The sequence below is a fragment of the Lingula anatina genome, chromosome 2 (assembly GCF_051362555.1).
Source record: "Lingula anatina isolate TDL-2025a chromosome 2, LinAna3.0, whole genome shotgun sequence".
NCBI lineage: Eukaryota > Metazoa > Brachiopoda > Lingulata > Lingulida > Lingulidae > Lingula > Lingula anatina.
Genome location: NC_141768.1, coordinates 39,660,987 through 39,672,499, shown reverse-complemented (window position 1 = coordinate 39,672,499; position 11,513 = coordinate 39,660,987). Strand labels below are relative to the sequence as shown.

Sequence of the window (11,513 nt, the reverse complement as noted above, 5' to 3'; positions counted from 1 at the left end):
CAAAGCGACGATGGTTCAAAGATGACGCCAGCTTTCCAATATTGAGTGTAAAATACATTAATTCTTGTTTTTAGCTCTCCCCGTGATATTCATTTAAGAAAAATCATGTTTCGGTGTTCTTCGACTTATACTCTGAGCAGACGAGCGGAAGCAGTACATTGTAATTGCAAGTCAGGCAGTAATTCGTTGAGACACTTTTGAGAAGTAACGGCTTTGTCTTTAGATTTATCTTCAAAATGTTAATTAAAAACACTCTTAACTTAATCATAGTCACGTTTAGCGGTCAAGACTATATAACTTTTTCAGTTACGAGTTAGCACCTGGATAATTTACATACATACTGTGCGATAACTGATTTACCGAAAAAAAGGGCAGTTAGGGTGTTTGACCAGCCTTATCTACAAATCTGAAGAACCAGGCATGATGACACCGGATAGAAAACACACGTTTGATAACCACTAGTTAGTAGTAGAAAAACAATCTTATGAATAAAGTACAATAATGAATTTATGGGCCCCATTTCTATTTTTAATATGATTTGAACATGCCTGTGTTAATTTACGGACAGCATCGCACGGCCAAATATAAGGAATTTACATAAATGCATTTACTTTAATCATTAAATTATCTTCCATCTTTAGAATGCATTCACTGAGACGTATTTATAATTATGTAAGCTAAATTTGACAGCTTGCTTTCATCGTGTCGACCAAGGCTCCTTTTTGTTAGTAGGTTACTGTCGAGATCGGACAGATACCGGATGTAAATCGACCATTTTCGAAGTTTGCAATTAACACAAAGTGAATGAAGTAGTTTATATTTTTCACACCGTGCACGATCGCGCGATAGATAGCACCATCGTCATTCGATGAAATGAAAAATGTCCCGCCCCTCAAAATTTGAGAGATCTTCTTGATAGAACAAACCTGTTGATTTTAATAGTAGTGGCAAGTGTCCTAAGTACTAAGTTAAGGTGATACGGCAGTTTATGTAAGTGTTTGAGACGATTGCTTTACATGTAATAACAGCTATCTTGCAATATCGATATTTACGGGAACATAAATGACAGCTCAATACGATGTAGTGATCAAATTAGGCAACTCGATCAATGCTCTCTGAACTGAAATGACTCACCCTTATCTGTGACACGATTGGCCATCATGTCAGTCATGCACACGTACATTTACGTATGTTTTAACGTGACCCCGTAGCTCAATAACCTTCAGGCCTAGCGAAAAGGATGCATTTTTAAAGCTCCATATTTACATAACGAGCTCGAACTTTGAAAATGATTTGGTATGACACATTTTCTGAAGGATGTGCACCGTTCAAGCCATTCTGTTCGTGTGTCGCATTTGCTTTAATAACGATTCTCCAAACGTCTCGAAAGTGTATTGAGTAGTCAAGAAAAGTCAAATTCACTAATTAGTTTTGAATATAAAAACGTATGACTAACTCGATTGCTGTCTGATTTGCTTGGCGAGAAGAACTGCTACAATTAATAATAAACTTGCGCATACTGGTTCTGAACAATGATCTAATGTTATCTTATATCTGAGAACACTTTTGATGAAAAATATATGAAGGCGATAATAAGCTATATAAAGTCCTGCTTCAAAGGCAGAATCTCAAATAAACAATCCCTATTATTTTTAATCAAGATTGATGTAGTACAACCGATTTCTTTTAGGTTCTTGTAAAGGTATGTTTGGATGTATGCGTGTGTGTGTGTGTGTATGGGGGGGGGGGGGGGGAGGGGGGGTAGTTGTCAAAAATATAATTTTAACACATTGCTGGTCTGAGGGGTAACAATCTCTTTCTCCAAAGAAAGACGCAGATGATTTAGAAATAAATCATTTTAGTGGTCCAACCTTTTGTATATAACCAATTGTCTCAGATGACACTTTTATTCAACACCAAACACTACAAACCCCGCGAAACATTGAACTACAATGAGCAAAACACTGAAGTGCAAGAAAAATCCTTTTTGGGTCGCTTCCATCACTGAATATTTGACGGATATTTTGCTTGAAGTCTGAACCTCTCAAGCTGACATTTCACCAAGAGATGTAGTGTGCGATATAGATCCTCAACACCTATGATTTATGGTAATTATGGTTTATTGTTAAAGGTTGCCACAAGCTTCATCTATCTGTCCGAAAATCTTTTCGCGACTAACAAAGGCGTCACCCCATGTTCGCATTCGTTCGCTACTATTACATGCCGCCGTCATCGCTGCGGGGTACTCCCTTGCAGAAAAGGTTGGAATGAGGGTAGATTCTGTGGCCACTGTTTATATTACAGTGCCATTAGCTTCCTTGCCTTTGTTGACGATTGCACGGATTCGGGCAGGTTTCAACTGGCTTCCTGATCGAATTTAGGGAAAACGGGGCGCATGGACCTTTCGTGTATTCAGATAGTGATTTGGATATAAGGACATTTGGCTGAGAAACTAACCGAAAATGTCGACTTTTAGTTCCGCTCACTCCTATATGTCACCGTAAGTATTGCTGCTGATTCATTTCTTAAAAGAGCAAAATTGTGTTCATTGTGAAATATTTCTTTTGTCATGCACTGGGCAGTTTAAAGTTTTTAAATTTCCCTTATATTCGGATACCTTGAAGATTGTCTCTTGCTTGTAAATGTTAATACTATTCAGATATTAAGTGACCGAAAACTCCATTTCAGTCCTCGTGGTGATTCCGTGCATGACGACCTACAGTCTGAACATCCTCTAAGTTCCGACATTGAAACACCAAGGGCAGTCCACGACTCCCAAGAAGAGCACCCAAGTGAATCAGAGAGCCCAACACATCACGCAGACCCCTCATCGAAACACCGGCGGTTTTACAGTCTCAACTACGCGCCGACATTTATACCAAATCCATTTCCTCATAGGAACACATATAGTACGAGGAAAGGCTACCGGTCTTCCGTGATTCTGAACCCCATTTACGAGGAGGGGACGCATGGCAATGACTTAAGGTACGGGGAGGAAATATACTTTGGCCGACCTAGTGGGAGTCATACCTACACCAGAGGTCTCATTTTTCACCACGATGAGGACGAAAGGGCGTCGTATCGCACGGCAACGCCCGACTACAGTCGCTACAGTGGGATGCGACCAGAAAGTTTAGAATCTTTCCCGTACTATACTTGGTCTTCTAGAGCTTCTAGTTTTCAACGACCAATAGTTGTACCTCCTGTTGTCATAACAGCGCCTCCCAAAGATATGCCATGGCAACCGCCGCACATGCCTTTTTTCTTCAAGTGCCCACCTCCGAAACCTGCAAGCTACATGTGGTTTGCCATTATAGTGGCCATGGTCTTCAATGTACTGTTTGGATTGATAGCAATTCATTTTTCGCGTAAGTATATTGCAATAAAAGTCCGTATATATCTATTTTAATGCCAATTTTATTTAAGTAAGAATTTAACGAATGTTATTTTCATCGCCGTAGAGTAGACAGCGACGTCAGCTGACATAGCGGGTTAGCAGGGGTTATATTTTGGAAGAGGAGAAAAAATAACAAACCACTTTTGAAAGTTCACTGGTTTTACTATCTCACATTATAAAGACCTTTTAGTGACATGATGCTTTACACAAATCTTAGCATTACACGGGTTTAAAACTAGTCGGATTTCAGTATTGACATTAGAATATTTGTTGCTTTGAGCTCAATGTAACTGCCTTAACATCTCTGATGGAGACCGTGTTTTTTTTCTTGATCAAAGTTTCTAGTAAACAGAACCCTGGGAAATTCTTTTGGGTCTTACTATCTAGAAAAATTCGATTATGGCAAAAAAAAAAAAAAAATTTAATGTTTTCTTTAGAGGTTATTTGCAACTCGAGTGACCTTGTTGCTTTGTCCCAATATAATATTACATAGATATTTGTCCAGTGTGTGGCACTTATTTTTCAAATGTTATGTATTTTGCGACTATTCATGATTAGTATCATTTATATAATTAATTAAAGAAGAATTCGAAAGCACACGCTTAGGCCTACATACTTTTTCCAGGGAGTTCATTTCAAAAAGAGATAACACGAATAGATAGGCTAGTGAACCGTACCTCGCCCAGTTTTAGAGGGAGGGGCTACGAAACTAAAATACAATCTTTGCAATTTTGTCTACATCATACACATGTCGCACACCGGACGCTTGACCCATAACGTGGCCTCACTTTACCGCGAACATCCTAATGTGATTTATCTTTGTGACTGTGGTTGGATGGGCGGATGTTAGGACACGCCCTTACATGGATTTGTTGGAGAACGAAATTTTTCTCTATTTTCACCCCTTCAAAGTTGGGACAACGACAGTATTTGGTAGTCAACATCAAATTCATTCATCAGTGTTACTGGATTATCGCAGCCTTTTCTTTTGTTACATGCTTATTAGTACGAGTGATAACGCATGAATTTCGTGCCTCATGCTTGTGAGAATAGGTCAAAATTCGTTCGCAGTCGGTCGTAAGCCTTGTTTATTATAACATAGACTTCGTTTAGATTAATACATAGTATTAATACAAAGGGTCTTAATACATAGACTAGGCCCAGGGGCGGATCCAGGATTATTTGAAAGGGGGGGGGGGGGTCCGCAGATACAAAGCTGACCTTCCCCCCTTCCTTGGCGTGGGGTTCGGGGCCTGCTGGAGGGCTCCAAAATTTTTGGTACGGTTTAGAACTATGATTCAGCTAGTCAAAATTCTAATTTCAAGTGGGGATCATCGGTGTGATTTTTTTTCAGAAATTAAAGACCGAGTGAGGACCCCCTGACCCCCCCCCCCCCCCATCCGCCACTGAGGCCAATATATATCGGTAGCCAGGAAGAAACTGTAGCCTCATCGTTTTGAATACTTGTCTTACCTACTGCTGTGACATTGTTCAAACCCAGCGTTTTGTAGTGATCAGTTTATTTATTTATCCGCCAATTGATTAATTTATTTTGATATAGGAAATTCATGTGCATAACTTTCACTTTTTCAGTTGTGTCAAAATTCGAGTGGAAAAGAGGCAACGTGGCAGCCGCTAAAAGGAACGGACTACGGTCTCGAAACGTTGCGCTTGCAGGGATATTGACAACCGTGATCTTCCTTTTTATAATACTCGTATGCCTTGCAGGCTTCGGAATACTCGAGTTTCCGGATGTGATACTGTTGTGAAAAAGTAACAACTATCGCAATCAACCAAAAGATGACGGAAGTTGCAGCTGGAATCTGTTAATAATGTACTGGACTTGAATCGGACCGTAATAAAGCGGCCGAAGTGACCTTATCTGTCCGATAATGGATAGACAACGGTCTTATTTTTTTGTACGAGAGTGAAATATAACGTACTTTTAAAAGTGTATACAGAAAAAAGTGCGCTCAAAATCAGAGTCAAAGTATTTAGATTAGTAGAAAAGGGGCCGTAGCGATAGTCCGAAGGTTCAATAGTCCGAAGGTTCATTGGTCCGAAGGTTCACTATAGAACCTTCGGACCAATGAACCCTTGATTAAAAAATCGATGAAAATGTTACCACTTTTCGGACCAATGAACCTTCGGACCAATGAACCTTCGGACTATCGAGACGCCCCCGTAGAAAACATTGGTTACAATTTCGTTTTTACAAATTTATAAAGGTAACTTATAAATTTATAATCATTATTTTCCATTATGTAGTAAGATAGTCATCAGTTATTTACAAAGCAAAAATGTTTTCATTGGTAATACAAGTATACGTGTAGCAGTTCTCAATATTTTTAAATTAAGCATTAGTTTTAAATCCCCCCCCCCAAAAAAAAAAAAAAATAAATAAATAAGCTTGCTCTTGCCCTCATGTGGAAAATGTAGCAAGGTTTTAAAAAGATTCATAGCACAGACTAGAATTGTCAGATTTTACAAAATAGACAATTGTTAAAAAATGTCAGATGAAAAAGGGGGCACTGTGGGCCCTTGATGACTAGCACCGATTTGACTCTTATAATTTTTATCATATTTTTTATTAATAATCAATCAAAACTCATAGGCATATTTGATTAGAAAGGAAAGCTTGAAATCAGACAAGAATCCACTGTTTGTACAGAATATCTTTATTGGTACATATTTGAATAATGACAACACCTGATAATGTGAACACTTGCCAAAACTTTTAGCATGCAGAGGAGATATTTCTTAACATTAAATGGGGGTTGCTTATTTATCTTTATCAGTTTTTTTTCCAAACACACAGATGGCAGGAAAGAAGTGGATGGGTGTAATTACCAATATAAACAACAGAAATATGTACATATGTAAAAATCTGTAGCAGAAAAATTCTTATTCAACCTCTTTGTGTCTTGTTTTTATTATAATTGTCAGTGTTTTGCACATATACAGACTTTAAAAAAAGGAAAAAAACAAGACTTGATAATTATAATAACCCCAATTTTCTGCGTGCATATATGAATTTTGCATACAAAAACTATGAACAATGACTCGACTAATTTGCAGATAAAACACCAACAGAAATATATCCAATTACATAATAACTCACAAAACTACATTTTACACCTCTAACTGTTCCATCAGAACATGGATGGAAAACAGTATTCACCGGTATGATTTACAAAACCGCTAAAAATACAAATATCTGCAAGTGAAATAAGCATTCCAAATGGCTGGAATTATTCAGATATGTAGCATAAGAGAGGTTTATTTGCTGTGATAGATTTCCTTTTAACTGAGGAAAGTGCAGGTCTATTGAAGGGAATTCTCAACAAAATCCTCCCAACAGAATTATTGTGAACATCAAGAACATGACCAAGAATAATATAATACAAAATTTAATGACATAAAGTTGTATCACAATAATGCAACTGTATATGAAGTATCTGCTTGTCTGTAATTGAGTGAATTTTCTCTTTTACATTTTTCCCCCCAATTTACTTGTCAAACTGGATTAGTGTAATATAGCAACCATTTCCCCCAAAATCTTTAAGTTTCAACTTTGGACTAGTTAACTTTGACTTAGACTAGTAGTTTTTAGAAACCTAATAGTCTGCGTGACTAGTGGGCTGAAAAGTTAAAGACTATGATTATGCTCAGTTATCATCAAAGAGAAAAACTCAGATACCACTTAAATGTGGAAAAACTGTTTAGGGAATTGTTCAGGGGACTTGCTGGTTGCTTTTTTTCCCAATCGAAAGAATCAATCTTTGAAATGCCTCCAACTGCACTGCTTTGACACATTATGCTACTCATGGCATTTACAAAAATATGTGCAAACCTGCGCTGTCTTCAATAACAATTGATTAAAAGACACAGTGAACTTTAAGTGGACACAATATAATACAAATACCACACTTCAATCAACAAATTTCATTACAAGAGGTACCTTAGATTCAACATAATTTGTTGTATTTTGCTTGATCTTTATGCCATACAGCACAAAAGATCACTTCTTATGTAATATCAGCCTACATAGCAATAGTAAATGCTCTGATGTATTATTCTCCCTACCTTGGCCTGTAGAAGAGGCTCATGAAAACGTGTACCCACATTTCAAAGATGTGACACTAGTCACAACTAACACAATTATAATATGTTACATTTTTCACTAACAAACTGCACTATACTTAGGTGATTTCTGACTGCAAAGACAGGTTGAATATAATAGCATTTTAACTCCTTGCATGGAGATGTAAATTTAATTTAAGATATAACTGCAATCAGAAAACATCATAATATTTTCTCTGGACTTTCTCCATTATAAAAATCAGGGTCAATAACAGAGCAAGTTGATCCTTTACTGCAAAGATGTACCTAGTCATATTATTGATATAATTACAAACCAAGTGACAATCCCTGAAATATTTCTTTCCAAGTAATTCTTAGAATTAATCAAAACCCAATAAACCGATATATATACTCATTCTTTCTTTTTAATGCTTACGGTAAACAACCATACATAATTGCATGGATGCCAGCATATACGTCTAATTTCTTTTAGAAAAAGAAATTTTCTTTTTCGTAATTTTAGATTGTTCAAAGTGCTGCTATTCAACATATCTTTTTAGAATGAATATCATTAGATAAATCTTCACTGTAACTATCTCTGAGGGCTCCTTCTCCCCCTTTCAAATATTCCGTAAATACCCATGTTTGGAGGATCTTCCAAGGAGTTACACCAGAAATCCTAATGCTTGCCAGTTGATGCCAAGGGTAGTCAACATGTAGGGTATCATGAGCAACAATATTCCCTGGTTACTGCAATAAAAAGCCATCCTCTGCAATTGTGTATCTGAACAGGACTTTATCAGGTGATTTACACAAGTCTTTCTAAACAGTGTGACTTGAAGCAGTCAGCTTGTATCGTGACTGCTGTGGACACATCCTTGTTCGACTCTCTCTCCTAAAACAGGCAGTCCTCATGTAACTCGCAGTCTTGTAACAAGTCTTGTAAGTAGTTATGACTGCCTGCACTGAGAGCCCTTCTAGATAGAGTAGAAGCCCTCTGGTTCCAAGCTGGTTGCCCACATCACCATGTTAATATCCAGATGCCCCTTCCATGTAGAGGCATTCCTGTTGTTCTGGTCCTCCCAGAAGTATACCACTGAATTCATGATTTCATCACTGTATTTCTGCAGCCGATCAATCTCCATGGGGATCTTTGGCCTGTTGAACCCAAGGGGTGGATGCTGCTTTAGTAATAACAGCATCTGTGGGACAGCCTTAAAACCAATAACAAGGCCAAGTTCTCTAAAGGCGAGACGCTTCTCTGCACTCCCTGTGAGTTTCCTACTGCCAAATCCTTCCATACCCACCACACTTGATTCTAGAATTGTCTCAGTGAGGAGATCTCCACGTTCTAGCTTCCCTTCCACTGTTAACTTGAGGACTCTGTAAGCATCTGTAAGTAGTCCTCCCATCCCCAGGGCATCAGTAGTGACCCAGTCCCGACACTTACAGATATTTTCCATGTCTACAATCTCTGCAGCCAGATCTGGCATTCCTTCCTGTCCCAGGGGCAGGTACTTCTGGATGACATTGTATGTGATTAAGCCATCGAGAGGATCATGGTGTCCCATGGAAGGCACTTGGGGGCGGGATAAATCAATGCTCATTTTCCAGTACATGCGTTTACGATTCCCTGAGCCGTAAGTGAATTTTGCATGTGCAGTCTTTGCAAGCTCTGCTGCCCAAATATTGTATTTTGGGTCATTTGTGGCCACGGTCATGCATGTTAGAGCATGCATCCACTTTGTGAGGTAATGGTAATACTGGCCATCTCTATCCCACTCCAAATCATCATCAACTGGATCTCCAGCACCACGCTCAGGCAGCTGCTTTCCTATGCGCAATCCTCCTATAGTAGGGTGCACTCTCCCTTCCTCCTCTGACAGCCCACTGATCCAGCCTTGCCTGGCATCATCTGGGCGGTGCTTGCCTAGATATGTGTGTACCTGTTCCACTAGCTGATGGGCTAGCTGCTGGTATCTCATTTCCCCAGTCCTTCTTGCCAGGCCCAGGAAGTTGCATACAGCATAAGCATCAGTCCACAGGTATCTGCGCGGTGGCAGTCTCTCTGGGTAAAGTCCTGTGTTAGCTGCAAACTCCAGCATGATGCTGGCTGCATTTGGAGTTGAACTACTGGCCATTGTTTGAACACTGCTCAATGAGAAATGTGTTGTATGAAAACCTGGAAATAGAATGAAATGATATAAAATAGTAAACACCCATAAGGCATACATAAAGAACACGAGAATTTACTGGTACCTTCATAAATGAAAGTTTAACAACACATGTAGCATAAAAATAGGATAGGTTTTTTTGTTATATAATTAAAGACAGCTTGCAAGGCATTGGCAGACAACTACAGTAGTCCAATTGGTTTTAATTGCAACTGATATTAGGGTTATGCATTATAATATAATTGTAGCTACCTAAAAAATAAATTATTCTACAAATCCCACAACCAACCAAAACTAAAGACTCGCAATTCAAAATTTTATGTACATGTAGTGAATTACCTCTATGACTTTAGAATATTGTTAGCTTTTGACAAAAACTCTTTATTTACAGCATTACATACATTCTTATGGATAGATAGATCTTCAGTGTTCAGTGACTTAATTAATTAACATTTACACACATGTCATCTAATGGGCAACGCACTCACGAACACCATTTTCAAGCCAATTTAATGACACCATTTAGTACTCCAAAACCCTGCCAGCAGTTCTTAAAAGCCTTGGTTCAGATTTTTTAAAACATTGATAAAGCAAAATAAATCCCTTTGTTTAATGAAAATCTGTAATTAGGGGCTCATAACTCCATAAACAAAACATTTAAACCAAAATGACGCCACAGGATTGTAGCCCGCTGACTTGTGCTCAACTTTGCCAATTTTCGTGATAAAATCTTGTGCAAGGATGAAGTTAGGCCCCATGCCGATTGCTCTTACCCCAAAATAGAAAGGTGTAAATATGATAACAAAAGCTTAGAGTTACTTATACTTATACATTGCAACAAGAAATATAAATGCAGATACTGTATTTTATATATTCGAGGGGATTTTTATTGTTTTAAATCAACACAAAGATAGACACATTACTGAATAATTACATAAAAATTATAATACTGGTAACATTAAACACCTAATATGAAAACATCAACTTATCTATTTCTTATCAATTTTCTGCACATTTCTGTAGTATTTTCATTCTATCAACTTACAAAAAGTAGGGCTCATTGTTACTTGTTCAACAGTGGGTTAATCTGAATATCAATTATAGCAATTGTGGTATTTGGTATTTCAGAAAGCTTTTAATAGACACATTGTCCGTGACCAATCTAAATTTGTGAAGATTTTATTAAGGCTATGGCAATAAATTTTTATTTAAGGTGTGATGTGAATTTTTTTTCAACCATGAATTGGCTAAAAATCTGGTGGATACATCAGCATTTAAAAGATACTTCCTGATGCCTTTAAAATAAACAGTTACTTTTTCACAGATCAGAATATGTTGAAATGACAAAATATTAAGTAATTATACATAACTTACATGTACATCAACCAAATTACCAATAACAGGAAAATGATGTTTACGTCCTCGATACTGTTTTGTCTTTATTTCCGCTCTTACCTAACATGACTCTTCTATAACATGGCATTTCATAATAACATGAATCACGAGGCAGACAAGACAAAAGAAGTCATAGGGCAACAATGGTGAAATAACAACAATATTGTTAGGAACAACCCACACAGAATTGCGAGTTTTAACTTCGTCAGAAACAAGGGACAAAGTAGGTCAACTCAAGACGTTTTTCTGTCTCTGGATTACATACCTCTCTCTGGTGTCAGCTTAGATGCTCGATCTCTGCCCCACCACGGGACTGTGAGACTAATATCTGACTGTAATGCGGTAGAAAATGCGGTTAAAATACTGCAAATTGGGCGCTTTAGCATAACCGATCACCACCATTATGCGACCTTGACCCAAATACTTGTTTCAGAAAGGGCAAAAGTTTAACATCGAAGTCTTTT

The 11,513-nt window shown here is 37.9% G+C and overlaps 2 protein-coding genes across 2 annotated transcripts; one reads left to right on the top strand and one right to left on the bottom strand.

Moving 5' to 3' along the window:
• The first annotated feature begins 2,209 nt into the window (after positions 1 to 2,209).
• Positions 2,210 to 5,412, top strand: LOC106173636 (uncharacterized). Its single transcript, XM_013554826.3, has 3 exons — positions 2,210 to 2,500; positions 2,689 to 3,368; positions 4,991 to 5,412. The coding sequence occupies exons 1-3, from the start codon at positions 2,463 to 2,465 to the stop codon at positions 5,164 to 5,166; spliced, it is 894 nt and encodes a 297-aa protein (XP_013410280.3). The 5' UTR covers positions 2,210 to 2,462; the 3' UTR covers positions 5,167 to 5,412.
• A 642-nt stretch (positions 5,413 to 6,054) lies between these two features.
• On the bottom strand, positions 6,055 to 11,493 carry LOC106173635 (uncharacterized). Its single transcript, XM_013554823.2, has 2 exons — positions 11,315 to 11,493; positions 6,055 to 9,662 (listed from the first exon to the last, which is right to left on the bottom strand). The coding sequence occupies exons 1-2, from the start codon at positions 11,433 to 11,435 to the stop codon at positions 8,458 to 8,460; spliced, it is 1,326 nt and encodes a 441-aa protein (XP_013410277.2). The 5' UTR covers positions 11,436 to 11,493; the 3' UTR covers positions 6,055 to 8,457.
• Between the last annotated feature and the right edge of the window lie 20 nt (positions 11,494 to 11,513).

Bases quoted from the DNA above. Each gene is read 5' to 3' on its own strand.
- LOC106173636 (XM_013554826.3), top strand. From the start codon at position 2,463: ATGTCGACTTTTAGTTCCGCTCACTCCTATATGTCACC. The intron at 2,501-2,688 runs GTAAGTATTGCT...ACTCCATTTCAG, and splicing joins GCTCACTCCTATATGTCACC to TCCTCGTGGTGATTCCGTGC. The intron at 3,369-4,990 runs GTAAGTATATTG...TCACTTTTTCAG, and splicing joins GATAGCAATTCATTTTTCGC to TTGTGTCAAAATTCGAGTGG.
- LOC106173635 (XM_013554823.2), bottom strand. From the start codon at position 11,435: ATGCTAAAGCGCCCAATTTGCAGTATTTTAACCGCATTTTCTACCGCA. The intron at 9,663-11,314 runs GTATGTAATCCA...TTCTATTTCCAG, and splicing joins TAAGCTGACACCAGAGAGAG to GTTTTCATACAACACATTTC.